At 40.1% G+C, this 20,534-nt stretch overlaps 1 protein-coding gene across 2 annotated transcripts; it reads left to right on the top strand.

The window, feature by feature from the left end:
• The first annotated feature begins 7,694 nt into the window (after window positions 1-7,694).
• LOC311503642 (NLR family CARD domain-containing protein 3-like) lies at window positions 7,695-19,624 on the top strand. Of its 2 annotated transcripts, XM_084566492.1 has the most exons (15): window positions 7,695-7,711; window positions 10,531-10,680; window positions 10,799-10,906; window positions 11,024-11,131; window positions 11,863-12,056; window positions 12,153-13,974; window positions 14,517-14,687; window positions 14,911-15,084; window positions 15,319-15,492; window positions 16,004-16,180; window positions 16,439-16,612; window positions 16,691-16,864; window positions 16,992-17,168; window positions 17,455-17,631; window positions 18,357-19,624. In XM_084566492.1, the coding sequence occupies exons 2-15, from the start codon at window positions 10,547-10,549 to the stop codon at window positions 18,400-18,402; spliced, it is 3,810 nt and encodes a 1,269-aa protein (XP_084422618.1). In that variant the 5' UTR covers window positions 7,695-7,711; window positions 10,531-10,546; the 3' UTR covers window positions 18,403-19,624. The 2 variants fall into 2 exon arrangements, with proteins under 2 accessions (XP_084422618.1, XP_084422617.1); XM_084566491.1 differs by lacking the exon at window positions 7,695-7,711 and having other exon boundaries at window positions 10,417-10,680.
• Window positions 19,625-20,534: the final 910 nt, after the last annotated feature.

Here is a 20,534-nt window from a genome sequence, read left to right as displayed (position 1 = left end):
CAAGCACGTCAGCTTGCTGCTGAGAAAGTCTGGATCCTAGGCCACTAATGCAATTAAAATCAATCGCACCACCAACCGCTTAATTGGACCGGGGGTGAGAATGGCACAGCGCTCAGGTGGGACACTCGGGCCACGGTCGGATCAAAGTCCTGGCAAGAGTGATCAGAGACGGGGTGAAGACAGTGGTGAGGTCTTACAGTTTAGGTCCGGGAGCTAAGGTAAAGAGGGAGGAGAGGGGCGCACTGGAGGAAACGCACGGTGTGCATAACGGCGCTTAAAGGACTTTTGCCACCTGAAAAACTGCAACAGTTCACTGGAATGACAGAGATGAAAGAACTTTTGCCATGTCAGGTAGCCTACTAACTAACTGATTCATGTGAGTGGCTACAAATCAGTTTGGTTCATCCAACAGCTCCAAAATGACCTGACTGACAGATGATACGTCTGAATGATCTGTCATTCCAACAATGTAAATTAAATGAAAAATGAGAAAAACTTATTTACATTACTCTTACATTGGGCCTACATCTCCTTCTCCTTGCAGTATCAGCAGACACAGTACCACCTATTTTTCTTTTCAAGTTATTTGTATTAAATTCGACCAGGGCGCAAAACAAGCCAAGACCGTCTCTGGTTTAGGTTTATTCTTTTTAATTTCATTTCATTATGAATACAACTGTAAAAAAAGAAGATAAAAGCAAACAAAAAAGCTGCATACAAAAGCCAGTAAAATTACAGAAATCACCTGTTAATCAGCAGAATTTTAAATAAGATATTCTACTTTAATTTTAGTTAGTCTAAACCTCAATCCCACAAACCTCTGCTCAATAACCAATACGGAGAACAGTTAATATAGAAATAAACCCATATACATCCAAAGAGGATAAAGCATGACTCTATGGAAGCGAAAGACAGTATACGCTCCTGACCAAAATCTTGGTCGTGGGAAAAATTACAAGTATTCGCATTTCACAGTAGTGGATCATAATAAGATTATAAGTAGAACTTCAAAATACAAAAAGAACATACAGGAGCAAGCAACAAAAACATAAATTAGGCAGTTTATTAAACAATTGCAATTAAACTCAAACAGGCTGTTCGTCAGCTGATCAAAAGTTTAAGACCACAGCCTTAAAAAGTCAAAATTCATGCTAAGATCTGGCTTTCATGTCATTTTCTGTCAGACATTCACACTGTCATGACCTGATACCAAATGCAAAAAAACTTTCTGTCTTTGAACAAGGCAGGATTGTTCAGGTGCACAAGCAAGGTCAAAGGTCAACGTGCCATCGCTGCAGGTTGGACGCAGTAAGACAGTCATTTTAAATTTCTTAAAAGATCCTGAGGGTTATGGGACATAAAAGTCAAGTGGTAGACCCAAAAAAAATTCACCTGCGCTGAGCTGGACGATCTGACGGGCTACCTGAGAAGACACAGGCCAATCCTCGACCCAAATTAAGGCCCTTACTGATGCATTGCCTGTAAAACAAAGCAAAAATTAATTAATTTTAAAAAATCTGTTGTTTTTTCATTTTCTTCCATAAATTAAATCATACTATTGACATCAAAACACTGAGTGAAAGTTATAAATACTGAAGAACATGGTTCAGCATCATAACCTTCCTTCTCCCCTCGGTCCTCCTACAGTAATGTTACAGCTGATGTGAGCCTGTCTGCCTACACAACGCATCAATACACGTAGATAAGATCACTCCAAACAGGAAGTCAAACGCACAGAGCATCCGGGAAATTTCAAAATATAACAGAATGGACAAACTTCCAGGCAACAGACATGGAGGGCTGAGTACTTTGCGGGCCGCGGCTATTCGTTTTTTGTTTGATGTAAGCAATCAAAAACGGGAAGCCAGTCGTCTCCCGTTTCTCGTTTGGAAATTGTAAATCGAAAAACGGGAGAACGAGTTTTTATCCGATTTCCTATTATATGTTTATGAGAAAAAAGTCGGGAAAGAAATATGCGATCACAATTATTTTAATCATGCTTAATCAAGAGTTTATTTTTTTGAAACTTTTGGTATTTAAAGAATTTTCGCTTCTCAACCTAACATTAGCCCGGGGTAAGACCGGAGATACCGGTACTTGTCATATCTCTTACGTTAGCTTGCTCTATAGAACTAAGTATAGCCTACTCTACCATGACTTCTAAACCGCCTAACACACATAAGAGCAGCATCTTATTTCAGTAATGCCATTTGGCCTTAATAATGTAGGCGTCAAAGACTAATTTAACAGCCTTCGGTCGGCGCTATTTTGGACTCTTTACGTACATTACTCTCACGGTAAAGCAGACGTTTTTCCCCCAAAATGAACCGTTAACTGTATGCTCGAAAATGTGCCACTAAATTAAATAATTGAAATAAAACATTATCAAAATTGAATAAACTCTGTTAAGCACAAAACATAACAGTTATCTTTAGTATCAATAAAATTATAAAATATTGCTAACTTACTTGAGCAGGATCAGGGGAGGAGCGCGTCGTGAGTATACTTCCTACGAGGAGGAATCACAGCGACAGTCACCCACATCAACAAGCTGTTACTGCCATCTACTGGCGGAAATTAGAACCAATTCGCCAACTCGCACACAAGCGTCCCAATCTTGCAAACATGTTGTAAAGTCACTGTAATAAATAAGTGTGTGTGTGTGTGTGTTTGTGTATGTGTGTAAACAAAGGTCATTTAGCCTACATTTAAGCCTAATTAAGTGAAAAAAGTCACATGAAAAAATAACACTGTAAATAGTTAATTCACTAATGAGATAACAGCCCAAACACACTGATTACTCTCTAAGAAATATTTTTATTCTATGTCTTGCAGGAGGAGCTTGATGCAGTTGTAACTGCCTGGAATGACCATCGGATAAGAAGATCAAACAACCCTCGGGCTCCCAATGGTCGCCCTTCCATCATGCATGTGGTCCCCAGTCTTTATGGGGCACAGGATTTCCTGCGGCCAGTTGAGCCAATGAAGGCTGAAATTTGTCGAGAGGACTGCAGATTCAAGGACTATCCTTGTGATGAGGACATGTTCCACTTATGTACGGAACTGATTGCTGAGCACAACCTGGAAATGTCTGATGATGTGTTTGCAATTACTGACCTGTATCTTAGACTTCGCCAACTGATTAATGATGGGCTGAGGGAGTAAAGTAGGCTTATGGGCCACAAACACCTTATGTGTCACTTTAATACGTAAATGCATTTGTTTATTTCTTTGGTTATGTTCAGTTTTTAAGTAGAGCATTGTCTGCATCTGATAAAAGTGTATTACATCTTTTGTACAGTATAGCATAACATTTTTCTAAATGTTGTCAGTAAAATAACATCACCACACAGTGCAGGATAACAATTGTAATTGTGACAAATTCATCAACAAGAACATTTGAAGAAAGACAGTTAAACATTTTTAACCATTTGCTGCTGATGGGAAAACTTGGCCACGGCAGCCAAAAATAAGACAACAGTAGAATATGTGTTTTATATGAGCATTATCAAAGAAAAAGATGAAGAAGACCTTTCCTTGAGGCATGTATTTGCACAAAAACATGTGGTCTAGAACTTAACTGTCGTTAAAGACAGCCAAATGTTCATAAGTAACTTAACAAAAAAAAGTATTGTCAGGTGGCTCCAAAAAAACCCCACAAAGACAAGATAAAAACATTTTTGCGCAGACCTTGATAGTTAAGATTCTCAAAAGTGCAAAGTAACATAAGTCAAATTAATATGTTTGCCATTGTTGATCTTCACTACTGTGTTATATGTTATTATGCTTAGCAAATGACCGGCTGAGAAGAAATATATTGTCATTTTACTGTAAAGCTACCTGTTCAACAATTTCAACACTGTAATGTTTTACAGATGGACACATGGTCACTGATAACAGGAAATAAACATTTTATGTTGTATATGGATCATATACAAATACTGTCTTGACTGAGTTAGATTATGTCCATTACCCACACATTGGAGGACAACACCTTGTTCATTTCAGAGCTGAAGTCTGGGTAGTTATCATAATGGACTGACAGCTCCAGCACACAGCCACATGTATGGGCCACGGGTCTTCTTTGGAAACCTTGAATCTGAGTGAACTCAACTATGATGTTCTTCCCTAAGAACAGATCAGAACCAGTGCAGAACCTGAGGAACAAACACAGGTGCTGCGTATCAGTGTTCTTTAAGTATGTAGTGAGGTGCTTTTGAATGTCCTTCTGGTGGACATTCATATCCTCTGGGAAGGTGAGGGACTTCAAAACCTTTCTCACAGTTGGTTTCAGTGTTTCATACACTGTGCTGATTTCCTGAAGGCTGTGTTTAGCCATGCTGAGTACTGTTGCCCATTGCTCGATCACATACGCAGGCTCTTGGACAAGCGTTTTGTGGGCAAGTTCTTGGAGAATTTCAGTGACATTGCTGGCTGTTGGTATCCTCCTGCAGCTGTTGTTATCAAGGATCTCAATTAATTCTTCCTGATCAACAGTGTCAAAATCTGATTGGCAAGATTCAAATACTGTACGCTCAGATTCAGGCAAGTATTTAAGGAAATTCTCCACCAAATCACTCTTCACATAACCCAAAGCAGCTTGCTCTAATATGACGGGTGCAATCTTCACAGGAAGATATTTCTCTCTCTCCCATCCAAAAGCAATTATTCGACCTACACTCTCCCACTGCTGCTGTCCAAAATCATGTCTCAGGAAAGGTACTTTCAAAGCACTTCCCACTGTGCACTGCTCGTAAAATTCAGTCCAGAATTCTGAGAGACAGTCTCTCACAACTCCACCATCGTCATACGCCTTCTCAGATTTTCCATCTGGCAGTACAAGCTGGATTTTAATGTCAGCCTCCGTAAGTCCATCATCACTGAAATGAGCAATGAGCTCTCGCAATACCTGCCCCCTGTGAACAACCAATATTTTCTTCACTCTCTCATTAGATGGCGTGGCTTGTGGCAATGTATCATCCAAATTCTGTGGTTCATTTTCATAAAAGTCTCCAACAAAAACAATGTTGCTACTCTCAAAAACATCCTCACTGTTGCCATCTGTTTCATACAGTGCAAACTGCAAACTTTCATCACTTATATTACTTCCAACAAATAGCACATCAGGGCTGACTGTTTCAAATGTATCTAATGGTTGGGATGTTGCAACATTAACGAGTGCAGTAGAGGACTCAATCTCCTGTCTTTCCACAGATGGAGCCAAATCTGGGCTGTGTGGTCTGTCATTGTGTTCTTTTGTTTGTGTGGTCAGATAAAACCGAAGAAGAGGAAGTTTTGTCTCCTGGTACAACTTCCCAACTGTGGTCACCTCATCAAGTGGGATCTCTTGATAATTTGTGAGATCTAACTCAAAATCTGTTAAGGACCCCAGATTATTTCTCCCATTTGGAAAGAAGAGGCCAGCTGCTTCATGTATCAAGTCCTTTTTCTGAGCATCCTTTGAAACGTCGAGTTTTCTTGTTCCCCCTCCTCGTTTGGCTCTCACTTGCTTGAAAACCTTTTTTTCATTATCATAATGCATCCATCCCATTTCAATTTTTCTTATTGTCTTCATAGCATTCCTTCTCTGACTTGGTTGGCCTTCCTGTGAGCTACTTTCTCCTTCACAAGATTTTCTTTTAGACAGTTTGTTTTTTAAGCGCTCATACAGTTTTGTTTTGCGAGTGTTGCAGGGGCTGTTATCCCTGCGCCTGCAAAATGCAAAGACTGCTAGGCGATCCCCATAGGATGGCAAATACTGCTTCAGTTCTTCATCAGTCATCAGCAGTATGGTGCTGGCATCAATCTAAATATGGAAAATGCATTTGGTTAAAAAACAGTGATCCTGATTAGATGACCTTGTCATGTGACTGTTGATAACATCTAGCCTAGTTATGTTGAGTTTCAGGAAACAACTACTAGAAAGTTGTTAGTCAAGAAATGTCCATGAAAAGTATTAAGCTGTTTGACTGAAATCGGTGCTTTACAGTTAAATAGCCCACCTTCTGTTTCTCCAGGGCTTCCACTGTTTCCTCAGAGACATTTCTCTCCCTCAGGAATGTACTTAGGTCATCCATCCTGTACAGTACAAGGAAGGTGACGGTAGTCATTTAACAAAACCCGCAATCTTTTGTTTATGACAGTTAACACTACACACATATACACGTCGTAACATGGTATGTGTTATATAACGTCATTCACCGCTCCATGGATGGATTTTTCGCCGGCTTCGTTGTAAACAAATGCACATGGCCAGGCGGTGGGTTAGCAAAACAGAGGAAAAGCGACCAGACTTGCATAGTTTCCCTTTAGCATGAAGCTTTATTTAGCCTGACTTGGATGTCACCTTAATGATTTGATTTAGTAACTCACACTGGTACATGTCAGCTTTTAAAAATCAAAACTAGAGGATTCACTTAAAAAAATGTTAGCAGTCACCTAAACATTAAAAGAAGGCGAGACATCTCAGAAACCAAATATTAGCATCTTAGCAGTTGACATTAAGGGACTAAATGACTGTCGATAGTACCTTCATTTGTGCATCAAAATCCGCGTCTTAAGGTCCAAGTCACAAAGATATTGCTCAGATCACAGGTAAAATGCAGTATTACAGCGCAAGCTATCAATAAAGTTATGCCTAATTAGTCTGTGATCAAAATTCTGAATGGAGACATTACGAGTGGCTGCTGGGTTAGCACTTAGGCTAGCCTTTCTGCTAGCACTGCAACGGCTACCACCTATACTACTATACTACTGAAAAAAAAGCATCAGGACATATAATAGAAATCCCGAACAACATTGTGTGATCCACTGATTTATCACTTAGGCCACTTACTTATTATGACAGGAGCTGGACCGATTCACACAAACCCCATCACATGTGGTATGACTTTAAGACGCAGCAAGAGTGTATCTCATAATTTTGACTTAGCTATCTCATAATTATGACTTAGCTATCTCATAATTTTGACTTAGTATCTCATAATTTTGACTTAGTATCTCATAATTATGACTTAGCTATCTCATAATTATGACTTAGTATCTCATAATTATGACTTAGTATCTCATAATTTCGACTTAGTATCTCATAATTATGACTTAGCTATCTCATAATTTCGACTTAGTATCTCATAATTATGACTTAGTATCTCATAATTTCGACTTAGCTATCTCATAATTTCGACTTAGCATCTCATAATTATGACTTAGTATCTCATAATTATGACTTAGTATCTCATAATTTCGACTTAGCTATCTCATAATTTCGACTTAGTATCTCATAATTTCGACTTAGCTATCTCATAATTTCGATTTAGTATCTCATAATTATGACTTAGCTATCTCATAATTATGACTTAGTATCTCATAATTTCGATTTAGCTATCTCATAATTTCGATTTAGCTATCTCATAATTTCGACTTAGTATCTCATAATTTCGATTTAGCTATCTCATAATTTCGACTTAGTATCTCATAATTATGACTTAGTATCTCATAATTTCGACTTAGCTATCTCATAATTTTGACTTAGTATCTCATAATTATGACTTAGCTATCTCATAATTATGACTTAGTGTCTCATATTTTTTTTCATCAAGTGGCGGAAATGGGCTTCCATATGTGTGAGAGGGGGAGGAGAAACGAAAGTGAAAGTGTTCCTTCTGTTTGTTCGTGCATTTTGTGTCGATAGAACAGAAGAAGGCAGTTGAGGGTGAGTGTTAATATTCTTCTTCTTCTTCTTTGTGTAGAGTACAAAGGGAATAAGAATCAGAACTCAGCAATTTGATTCAATTATTCACACAAACTTGTGATTTATTACTTTGAGTTCTGTCTGCTTTTATTTAACTGTGTTTGTGTAACATCCTGTTCTCAGTCAGCGTATGAATGAATACGAGGCTGATCAACGACTTCCGTGGTATATATGTTTAGTGCATACACTATATACAGTGCTGAATAAAAGTGAATTTACTACGTTAATGCATAAAAATGAGTCCTGGAAGAAGACCAAGAGAACTAAATCAAATAAATGAATCAAGCTCAGCTCCTCTACCAGAGGCCTGGGAGCTTGATGGTCATCCACAGTATCTTGGCTGTTCCTGGTACTAAACTCTTCTGAACAGAGATGTTGTTCCCGTTCAGAGTTAATGCCTTTTAGCCTGAGCTCCACTCTTAACATTGTAATCAATCTTCCAAAATTGCATTTCAGAGTCCAAAGATTAAAGAGACTGACAGAGATTCAGTATTAATGGTTTTATTCTGCATGCAGACCAAAATGCTAAAACCCTGAGTGAATTAACTTTATTTCACTTTTACACCAAATATTGTTTCAGTTTTAGGGGTTTTCCCCCCAACACCTTTGTTGAATTATGTAATGCTGTACTTTCCATGATCTACCTGATCACTGTAATGGCATCTTGTTACCTTGGGAATTTTCCTATCTTCAATAGTCTAAATATGCTAGATTTGTTATTGTACAGTACGCTGCTATAATTATGCCTCTGTGCTGCATTTCAGTCTAACCTTTTCCTGCCCCACTGGTTTCTCGATATCAGCTGCTTATGTTATCTGCCAGTGATACATACCATGCAGGGGTTCGTCCTCCCATGATGGCACCCGCTCCTTTATCTCTTCGTCCTCAGGTTTCAGGTGACTGAAGTATTACACTACAAAGGGGAAAGATTTCAGTGACAGTATATCACAATTTCTAGACTCCATATCAATCCATGTATTTGTAGCGTCTGAAGTTACCCATTCATATATGTACCGCATTTGTGCTGCCCAATAACATAGTCGAATGTTTGAGACATTTTTGCCTCTCTGTAATTTACCTATTTTCATTCTGACCTTTTTCACCTGTCAAATGAATCTTATAAACATCCCGTCCAAATCTATGAAAAAGCTATTGGGGATTGAGTTTGGTAACATCTGTAGAGGATACAACAACCTGGGTAATATATTCATTTTGAGCACACTTACCTAGCCCTGAAGTATTTTCAAGTATATCATAGCTTGTCCTTCTCATTCAGCTGACTTCTCAGGACTTGCCTTACAGTCTGAATGACATTCCAATGTCATTGCTGTTGCTCTTGGTGGTGTGGATCAGTGAGTTGATGTCTTGGTCCCTCCTGACATACAGCTTGATGGAGACTTTTGGTTAGCCATTGAGGATGGGTCCAGTCCCTTTGCAGCTGGTTCATTTGGAGTGCAGTTAGCTTCTTTAGCTGCTGGGCTAAAGTCTCTTCAGACCTGGAACCGTTTCTTGGATGTTTACCATTATGATGGTTATTAGATTCTGTTCTGACCTGCTCTCAGGTCCACTACCCACGGTGCATTGGTGTTGGTGATGGGATTCCTCCTTCTCCCATATGTCATGCCTCGGTGGTTTTTGCTCACATATTATTACCCATCTTCTGTGAGTACACTTTGGATGGCTCAGTGGAAAACCGCCTGTTTATTCTCCAGGCTCCTGCCTCTGTGGTGCATCTGTAGGCAGGTTGCTAGGGCTGCAAGTAGAGATGCACCGATTACAATTTTCCCGGCCGATTCCGATTTCCGATTTTTCATTGAGTTTGACCTGCCGATACCGATTAGCCGATTCCGATTTCATTTTTTCTAACCACTTTACAACACACACAAAGATTTCTTTTCTCTTCTTTAATAGAATATTAATATTATCTTTTCTTTAATAGAACATTTTTTGAACAGATAATCGCTATCACTATAAAAATAGAACTATATAAATTACTCCTGGTGTGGGAAAATCTAAGATTATCTCGTCCCGGGCCCAGGCAAGACTGTCAGCTGGCCTGCGTGTGATGCTGATGTTGCGCGATGTAAATCATGCGGCGCCCGAGTGCATTTGACCGACAGAAAATCGGCATATGTCAGACTGACCAGCCGGTCTCCGGTCATGGCCGATCACGTGAAAATCGGCCGATTCCGGTCACCAGCCGATAAATCGGTGCATCTCTGGCTGCAAGTCTTTGCTTGGCAGTTTATAAGGCTACTTATATCCACAGCTTTTTGTACTAAGTTCTGATAGCTGGCTAACTTCTCTCTGTGTTGCCTTGATCTTGACCTCTAATCTCTTTCTCCTTATGGCTGATGTTCATCTTGTACCCAGTGAACTTATATTTGTCAGAGTTAAATCATTTGGGATGAGTGGTTCTTCTCCTTCTATGAGAGATATTGTCAAAATTCTGGCCTGTTTGGAAGCAGTGATATCTTGTAAAGGTTTATTCAACTTTACTCTGCTAAACAATAATGTGACAAATAAGAACATCCATCAAAGCAATACATTTACAATAGACATAACATTTAATGTTTTCATGCTTGAGAACATTTGGTCTTAAATGTCATCAAAATGGTTTTGAAACGGTCTTAAAAGTCACCAGGTGAAATCATACATCTCTACTTGTGTTACAGTAAACAGATTTCTGATTTACATTACAGTTAAGAACTCATCTTAAGAAGGCTGAACTAAAGTTTATTTCATATAAACTCACTGAGTGTTACTCTTTTACCTCTTAGACAGGCTGATGTCCAAATGATGATTGTCTGTGTGGAGGGAGAGGAGGACAGAGCAGAGTCTACAGTATCCAGCTGTCTTTCTATAAAGAGTGACTGGTCGAAGGATAGACCTCCAGACTTCAGTAATGATCCTGGAACCCCAGGCACAAAGTAAAAGGACTGCTACTAACTAATTTATATGACTCATTTTGAAGCACTTGTATCAGTTCCAGTATATTTTCTGTATTTTGAGCTACTTAAATGGATAAGTACACATTTGTTTTTGCAGAGTTCAGAGAGCAGAGTCTACAGTGTCCAGTTGTCTTTCTATGAAGAGTGACTGGTCTAAGGATAGGCCTCCAGACTTCAGTAATGAACCAGGACCCTCAGACACACAGTAAGAGAACTGCTACTAACTTGTTTATTGACTCATTTTGAATCACTTGTATCAGTTCCAGTATATTTTCTGTATTTATAGCTACTTAAATGGATAAATACACATTTGCTTTTTCAGAGTTCAGAGAGCAGAGTCTACAGTGTCCAGTTTTCTTTCTATGAAGAGTAACTGGTCTAAGGCTAAACCTCCAGACTTCAGTAATGAACCCGCACCTTCAGACACAAAGTAAGAGAAATAACTCGTTCATAGTCTCAAGTTGTCTTTCTGTGAAGAAGGACAAGTCTAAGGATAGGCCTCCAGACTTTAGTAATGAACCTAGATCCCAGAAACAAAGTAAGAGACTGTTTCTACTGTAAACTGACTTGATGGAAAGTAATGGATTTAGGATGAAGCAAGAATGTTATGCTGAAAGATTTGAAATCATAATGCAGATGTTTTAGTGCAGGTCTGATGGTAGGTCTGTAGAAAAACACCATTTCAGAATTTACACACAAATATTCCTAATGTTGAAGTCTGTAAAGATTTGCAGTTGTCCTACTAGGCAGTGGATTTCAGCTGTTGATTTTTCATCCTCTCATAGTTTATCTTTACCTGATCTGAACTCTCCATCAGTCCAGTTCACTATCAATCAAACCTCAGTTCAGACTGAACTAACTCAAGCTAAAACAGTGAACAGTGGACGCAGTCAGCTCTCTTAGATGGAATGCTTTTACTGTGAAGTCTCTGCTGAAAGTGGAGAGTTTGAATTAATAGCAAATGACAGATAAATCATTCAGTGTTTAATAAGACAGCGAGGATGAAAAAGCAGTTAATTTGTGTTTATGAAAGCAGGAGAGTTGAAATCAAATGAACCACTTTCATTTCAGACTGAATTGAAACAAAAAAGATGCTAGTGTTGCAAATGTTTTTCACCAACAATCTGCAAAGGTTTTAGTGATAAATAAATGTGTTGACAGAGAGGGGAAGAGGAGTCATGTTTCTGTGGAGGAGCAGCTGTCCTGCTGTGCTTTGTGTCAGGACGTCCTGAAGGATCCAGTCTCTACCAGCTGTGGACACTGGTTCTGCAGACAATGCATCACCTTGTACTGGGACCAGTCTACTTCATCGGGAGACTCCTCCTGTCCCCAGTGTGGAGAAAGAACAAGAACAAGTAAGACTGTACATCTGTCTGCTGTTGGACCCTTTTTTGAAAACTGAAATTGCCAAGTTTATTGTACAAATATAATTTTTTTTTCTTTTTCTTTAGTTCCATTTTTCCCAACAGATGTTTGTCTGCAGGAGGTTTTAGATGAATATAAGATCAGTCTGAAGAGGAGATGTGAACGTGTGACTGAAGGAACTGATATAACAGGAAGTGGAACCCTCCTCAACGCGATCTATACTAAGCTCTACATCACAGAAGGACAGAATGAAGAGGCTTATACCCAACATGAGGTGAGGCAGCTTGAGACAGAATACAAGATGAAGTCCCTCCATGACACTCCAATCAAGTGCCACGACATCTTTAAAGCCTTACCTGACCAACAGAGAGACATCAGAGTGGTTCTGACCAACGGCGTTGCTGGTGTTGGAAAAACCTTCTCAGTGCAGAAGTTCACTTTGGACTGGGCAGAGGGTTTGGAAAACCAAGATGTCAGTGTGGTGATTGTGCTTTCATTCAGGGAGCTGAACTTGATCAAAGATGAGCAGTACAGTCTTCTCAGGCTGCTCCATGCTTTCCATCCAACATTACAGAAGGTCACAGCAGAGAAGCTGGCTGTCTGTAAACTTCTGTTCATCTTTGACGGCCTGGATGAAAGCAGACTTTCATTGGACTTCAACAACAGTGAGGTTGTGTCTGAGGTCACACAGAAGGCATCAGTCAATGCTCTGCTGACAAACCTCATCAAGGGGAAACTGCTTCCCTCAGCTCTGGTCTGGATAACTTCCAGACCTGCAGCAGCCAATCAGATCCCTCCTACATGGGTTGACAGGGTAACAGAAGTACGAGGCTTCACTGACGTCCAGAAGGAGGAGTACTTCAGGAGGAGGTTCAGTGATGAAGAGCTGTCCAGCAGAATCATCTCCCACATCAAGACCTCCAGGAGCCTCCACATCCTGTGTAGAATCCCAGTCTTCTGTTGGATCACTGCCACAGTTCTGGAGCACATGTTGACTACAGAGCAGAGAGAGGAGCTGCCCAAGACCCTGACTGACATGTACTCACACTTCCTGATGGTTCAGACAAAGAGGAAGAAGAACAAGTACAAAGAAGGACATGAGACGAGTCCACAGGAGCTGATGGAGGCTGATAGGGAAGTTCTTCTGAAACTGGGGAGGCTGGCGTTTGAGCATCTGGAGAAAGAAAACATCATGTTCTACCAAGAAGACCTGGAGCGCTGTGGTCTTGATGTGACAGAGGCCTCAGTATACTCGGGAGTTTGTACAGAGATCTTCAAAAGAGAGAGTGTGATCTTCCAGAAAACAGTCTACTGCTTTGTTCATCTGAGTGTTCAGGAGTTTCTGGCTGCAGTCTACATGTTCCACTGTTACACCAACAGGAAAACAGAGGTGTTGGAGGACTTCCTGAAAGATTGGTATGATGATCATGACATGGACAGCTCATCTTTGGATGACTTTCTTTATAGTACCATGGAGAGATCCCTGCAGACTAAAAATGGTCACCTGGACTTGTTTATTCGCTTCCTTCACGGCCTCTCTCTGGAGTCCAACCAGAGACTCTTAGGAGGCATTATCGGTCAGACAGAGAACAGTCCAGAAACCGTACAGAGAGCCATCAACAAGCTGAAGAAGATGAACACATCTCAATTCTGTCCTGACAGAAGCATCAACATCTTCCACTGTCTGATGGAGATGAAAGACCTCTCACTTCATCACGAGATCCAAGAGTTCCTGAAGTCAGAGAACAGATCAGAGAAGGAACTCTCTGAGATCCACTGCTCAGCTCTGGCCTACATGCTGCAGATGTCAGAGGACGTTCTGGATGAGTTGGACCTGGAAGAGTACAACACATCATTGGAAGGGCAACGGAGACTGATCCCTGCTCTGAGGAACTGTAGAAAAGCTCGGTGAGTCCTTGACATTGACATTTTATTCCAAGCATAAATGTTGATTAGCGCCACTGAGGTTTTTGGTTGAGTACAAAACAATTAATTTTTCCAAACACCACAGAAGTCGTAGTGAGACAGGTGGAATATCTCCCTCTAATGTCAGAGATTATCACCATTGTACCAATTAAAACTGTATTTTGCAGTCGCATTTTATACAGCATCCTAACTTCTGATGCAGGGTTTTAAATGGTATGAATGCTTTGATATTCGACAGGCTAATCTTGTTAATCGTATTTGACAGCATAAAGGGCGGCTGTTCATAGCCCATTATATATAACAATAATATGGATATGTGATGTCATTTGTACCTGAAAATCATGTTACGGTTTCAAAGATTGTTATTAAAAGTCTCCAGGTATGAGAGAGACTCAAGACACATTAAGATGAGATGATCTGAACCAGATGCGAAGAACAGATGTTCATCAGATTATGACATCACTCTGTTCCACATGTCAGTCTGTATCTAGAATATAAAGATTTGCTTTATTTTGTCATTACAGACTTACTGGATGTGGACTCTCAGAGACTCACTGTGAAGTTGTGGCCTCAGCTCTGAAGTCCACCCCTTCCCATCTGACAGAGCTGGACCTGAGTGAAAACTGGCTACCGGTTTCAGGAGTGAAGCTTTTTGCTGGACTGGAGAGTCCAAACTGTAAACTGGAGACTCTGAGGTCAGTTCACTGACTGAAGCCGTTGTAGGTTTTCTTTATTTATCCAGTCCAAATCATTGTTTCAAATGTTCTTTAGTTGTTAAATGTTCAGTATTTCCAAGTGTATGTGAGATAGAAAGCCTTACTGTCTGTAGAAGGCTGATTTGTTCCACAATAACAGAAAAACAACGTCAGTTGTCTCATTTGAATTGATTCTTATCTATGTATTTAATTTTATATTCAGATTAAGGTGCTGCAGTTTGTCAGAGACCAGCTGTGATTCTCTGATCTCAGCTCTGATGTCCAATCCCTCCCATCTGAGAGAGCTGGACCTGAGTGAAAACGACCTGCAGGATTCATCAGTGAAGCAGCTGTGTGGTTTTCTGGAGAGTCCACACTGTCGACTGGAGACTCTGAGGTCAGTTCACTGACTGTTACTAATATAGATCTGATATGTTACCAGCTGAACCTGATTACCCATTAAATGTATTGTTCATGTATTTGTTCAAGATGCATTTTTGCAAGCACAAACTGTAGAAAATGTCCACTGTTAGTTGTTAAAGTCAATGCAGCTTAAGGACACAGTAATGTTGAGCTGCACATTTAAAACCTGAATACACCTGATTGAATTATTGATGGTTTTATTTTTCAGAATGAGGAGCTGCAAGTTGTCAGATATCAGCTGTGATTGTCTGAGCTCAGCCCTGGGGTCCAACCCCTCCCATCTGAGAGAGCTGGACCTGAGAGGAAATACGTTGCAGGATTCATCAGTGAAGCAGCTGTGTGGTTTTCTGGAGAGTCCACTCTGTAGACTGGAGACTCTGAGGTCAGTCTCCATGTTTTACTTGTGTGCCAACATTAATATGATGGTACATAAGCCTGATATTCTACTGATCCACTCTGAGGATCTTCATGGTAAAGTCTGGTTTCCTCTTCTGTAGTTTAGTTAATTGACTATTGCAGAGCCACGTTGAGCTCCATATTTCAGACCATTATAGAAAAGGCACAATCCTCCTTAAAAATCGAATATTTAATTCAAAACCACCAAAACTGTCAGCCACTGGGACTGATTCAAAAAACGCCAATCCATGTGTATATTCAGGCCAGGCCTTCCTGTATGGGACCTAGCTACCAGAAGCAGCAGCGTGTTATTAATATTAATGAGAGCTCCTTTTCATCTGTTCTGTTCTGTTCTGTACTGTCCCAATCTGCATCCTGTTGGGTTCAGCAGTTTGGAGTTAAGGTTTTCTAAACTTGTTCATTCTGAACCTCCTTCAACTCAGAACAGGATTTCATTCAGGAACTTTGTCTCCATTAATCTTTTATTTGTTATTCAGATTGAGTCACTGCAGTTTGTCAGAGGTCAGCTGTGATTCTCTGGGCTCAGCTCTGAAGTCCAACATCTCCCATCTGAAATATCTGGATCTGAGAAACAACTACGAGCTGCAGGATTCAGGAGTGAAGCAGCTGTGTGGTTTTCTGAAGAGTCCACACTGTAGACTGGAGACTCTGAGGTCAGTTCACTGACTTTTACTGTTGTAGATCTTACTACTTTAATCTCCAACTGAACCTCATTTATTTTCATATATAAATGTTTTGGTCCTCAAATTGAAGACAAACACAGATTAATTCAAATAACTCTATAATGTCCATAGCTGCATTCCAACATACTATATTTTCAGGTTCAGATGCAGGTGTTTGAGGTGTGTTTAATGTCTGTCAATCTGCTTATTTTAACAAAATGAAGGAGTTATGTTTTATTCTTTAATCAGATTGAGGGGCTGCAGTTTGTCAGAGATCAGCTGTGATTTTCTGGGCTCAGCTCTGGAGTCCAACCCCTCCCATCTGAGAGAGGTGGACCTGAGCCTCAACAACCTGCAGGATTCAGGAGTGAAAGAGCTGTGTGATTTTCTAGAGAGTCCACATTGTAGACTGGAGATTCTGAGGTCTGCAACTCTTTAATAAACAATGACTGATTCAAGCAGAAACCTTGTCTTTTTAACTGATATTTTTTTTTTTTTCAGATTGAAGTACTGCAGACTGTCAACAAGTAGCTGTGAGTTTCTGATCTCAGCTCTGGAGTCCAACCCCTCCCATCTGAAACATCTGGACCTGAGTAGAAACAATCTAAAAGATTCAGGAGTGGAGCAGCTTTGCGTTTTTCTGGAGAGTCCAGACTGTAGACTGGAGAGTCTGAGGTCAATTTACTGAATTCAACTGTAAATCTCATAGCTGTAGTTCACAGTGGAACCTTGCTTATTTTTTCCTCACATTGGAAACACATTCAACTAATTATATTATCTACATTGTTTGTTTTATATTCAGACTGAAGGACTGTAGTTTGACAGAGATCAGCTGTGATTATCTGGTCTCAGCTCTGGAGTCCAACCCCTCCTATCTGAAACATCTGGACCTTAGTCGAAACAGGAAGTTACAGGATTCAGGAGTGAAACAGCTGTGTGTTTTTCTGGAGAGTCCACACTGTAGACTAGAGACTCTGAGGTCAGGTCATTGTCTTTTACTATTGTAGATCTGATTTATTTACCAGTTAAATCTAATTTATGTTCAAACAGAAACCTAATTTATTTGTTTAAATTCAATTTAAAGACAAATAAAAAACATTCAAATAACTATATAGCTTTCATTCATAAAGCTGTAAATGTCCTTTAGTTGAAGGCAAGTGTTTGTACCAGAAACTATAGAGAATGTCTACTGTCAGTTGTTAAAATCAGTACACATCTGACTGAATCATTGAATACTTCATCTCCACCTTTGATTCTTAATTCAGGCTGAGGTTCTGCAGGTTGTCAAACATCAGCTGTGATTCTCTGGGCTCAGCTCTGAAGTCCAACCCCTCCCATCTGAGAGAGCTGGACCTGAGTGAAAACTACGAGATGCAGGATTCATCTTTGAAGCAGCTGTTTGATCTCGTGGAGAGTCCACTCTGTAGACTGGAGACTCTGAGGTCAGTAGAGGGTTGCAGTTAGTCCATGTTGCTTTCAGCAGTATTGTACTAAACACAGTTTGTTTTAAGCAAAGATCCAACATTTCCGGTAAACCTGTAGCTTGTTGAGAAGCTTGTTGTGATCATGTGTTTCCGTTGCTGTGAAGACAACGTTTGTTATTGTGTTTATGTGTACAGGAAAAATACTAGACAACTGATCACTCAGAGATCAGTCTGACCGAAGCCCGCAGATCACAGAACCATCATTGCATTTTGTAACCATGAGCAGAATCATCACATTTGTATCTCTGTCCTTGTGATATCCTCAATGACAGTCTCAATGTTTATTAGTCAGCTGATATTTCAGAAATAGGTGAGATGTTCATAAACACACACAGACAATTTCTTTAAATGGAGCAGCAGTAAATCCATCACTAAAGTGTTTGTGCAGTAATGAAGTGTCCAAGACTCTCAGCAGTTTATTTCCACTGGATTGATATCTGCAGAAGAAACAGACTTGATGCGAAAAGTCTCTGCAGGTCTGTGTATGGTCACTCCAACATGTTAACATGAGAGCTGAAAGGAAGCTGGCTGAGCTCCACAGCTGCTCCACTGCTGCTCTGAACAGGACTGAAGTCTCTGCTGCTCTTTATACTGGATGTGCTGCATCACTGACTGACAGCTGATGAAGGGAGTCTCTGGAAACGCTCATCTATCTCCTCTCTTCTTTCTTCTTCTCTCTCCAGCTGGGAGCCAGCTGACGGGGAACAGGACGGTGTTTTTGCTGAGTGAGGATGAGCTGTGTCTTGATGATACAGAGAGGTTGAAGCAGCAGCAGGCACATGTGTGCACTGTTACTGCAGATAAATGCTGCAAATTAAGCAGCATGTTCAGCACTAAGTGAGCAGGTCAGTCAAAAATATGAGTTGAAACACAAAGTCGTCCGTAATGCAGCTAGTGTTCAATTTCACATCCATTTCTTTGTTTTGGAACATTGGAATTTAAAACTTGTAGTCGAGAGCTTTTTGGACTTATTTTTTTATATTTTTATATATATTTTTTTACACTATTGGAGCTTCTGTTCAGTTCCAGTGAATGTGTGGATATGCTGGATGCTTGATGCTTGAATAGAAGCATTTGAACATGTGATCTAACTGTGAATTACAGTGTTTTAACAAGTGAAGGCTAATAGTTTTGTGTGTCTTTGTACATTTGTATGTGCTATGATTGTGGTTTTCCATGCGAGTCTTTGAAGGTACGGCTATAGGACACCTTGAAAACCCAGTGTTGTAGACTACTGGTCGGTCCGACCAAAGGACCTGTTTTCATTCAATGCTGTCACTCATCTCTTTTAAGCTAAAATAAGCACACAAGTAATTCCAGTAACCAAGATAAATATTACTTTCAAGCTTTTTCAACACGTCTAGTCTAGTCTAGAGCTCACACCTTCCTTCTCCCAGAGAACCCCTTCACTGCATCACTACTCTGTCCTGTGGTGACAGAGCCAATAAACTGATCCAGCTGCTGTTGAACCCACATCTGGCACCCACAATGTCCCAGGAAGTGTCGCTTGGTTAGAAAGTTGCACAATGCCCAGAACCAAAACCACAACTTTGGGTTCGACTGTAAAGAAGCAAGTTCTATGACAATGATGTATCTGTAGATTAAACTTTACCTCTGTTTAGATGAGAGCTGATCCAAGATGAAATCCTGATCCCACATTTTCATAACTTGTAGAATTGTAGTCAGAAATAAAATACCTTCATGTATCACTGAGTCTTGTCCATTCCTTCAATGAAGCAGAATGAAGTCAGTGTGTTGCGAATTTACTCCACCTTATGAGATTGATTCATGTGATCAATTACGTATTGAGCTAAAAGTAAGATGTAATCTGCTTCGAATCATTAGTGTGATTGATGAATGTTTTGAAAGGAAGTTCATATTTCCTGCTTATCTTGTTTCCATGTACATTGTATCCATGTTGTCTGGCTCTGGTCCACAGATTTAGAATTCACTGTCCTGTTTTTACAGACCTTGAACTAACTAACTATGGATTCAAGGATTATTTGTTGTCATTTCAACACGTCAATAAAGAATCCTTGAATCTTTGAATCCTTGATTGAACGCATGGACTGTCCTGTTGTTTCTATATACAGTGAACTAACCACAGATGCTGAACTGTCCTGTTGTTCTTACAGACAGTGAACTCACCACGTACAGAGCACTGTCTTGTCGTTTTAACAGACAATGAACCTCACATTTTATGGTCATTAAATCACTTTAATATGCAGGGCTATATACATATGAAACAGGACATTTGTGTTGCATCAGTCAAAGTCATATATAGTCTGAAAAGTTGATGTACAGTAAACACACTGCTGCCGCAGTTTAAATAATATACATTTACTTATATATTTAACAACAAGATCTCATGTGAAGAAGCTTGCCAATAGATTCTACTCAGAATCAGTAACAGTAAATAATCCAGCAGATCCGTCTCCATCCTCCCTCCTGTTAGACAGAGACACTGAATGAAACTGAACCATTAAATTCCCTTGAACTCCATGAGTCTTTTGTCAAGCACTCCCAAATAATACAACCAATTCTATGTTTGTGGCATATATGAGACAGACAACCATTCACACTCACACGCACACCTACGGCCAATTTAGAATCACCAACCTAACCAGCATGTCTTTGGACGGTGGGAGGAAGCTGGAGTCCCCGAAGAGAACCCACACAGACACAGGGAGAACATGCTCCACACAGAAAAGCCCAGTCGGCCCATGGATTTGAACCCGGGACCTTCTCACTGTGGGGCATCAGTGCTAACCACCTCCCCACTATGCCGCCCAATATTGTACTTTAAAATGTTAATTTTTATACTGTAGTTCATTCAGAGCAGTAGAGAATTGTACATTTAC

Source organism: Chelon labrosus, assembly GCF_963514085.1.
Source record: "Chelon labrosus genome assembly, chromosome: 18".
NCBI lineage: Eukaryota > Metazoa > Chordata > Actinopteri > Mugiliformes > Mugilidae > Chelon > Chelon labrosus.
The sequence above is the reverse complement of the archived record's forward strand: the minus strand, read 5'-3'. Positions and strand labels throughout refer to the sequence as shown.

Bases quoted from the DNA above. Each gene is read 5' to 3' on its own strand.
- LOC311503642 (XM_084566492.1), top strand. From the start codon at position 10,547: ATGATGATTGTCTGTGTGGAGGGAGAGGAGGACAGAGCAGAGTCTACA. The intron at 10,907-11,023 runs GTAAGAGAACTG...TTGCTTTTTCAG, and splicing joins CCAGGACCCTCAGACACACA to AGTTCAGAGAGCAGAGTCTA. The intron at 11,132-11,862 runs GTAAGAGAAATA...ATGTGTTGACAG, and splicing joins CCCGCACCTTCAGACACAAA to AGAGGGGAAGAGGAGTCATG.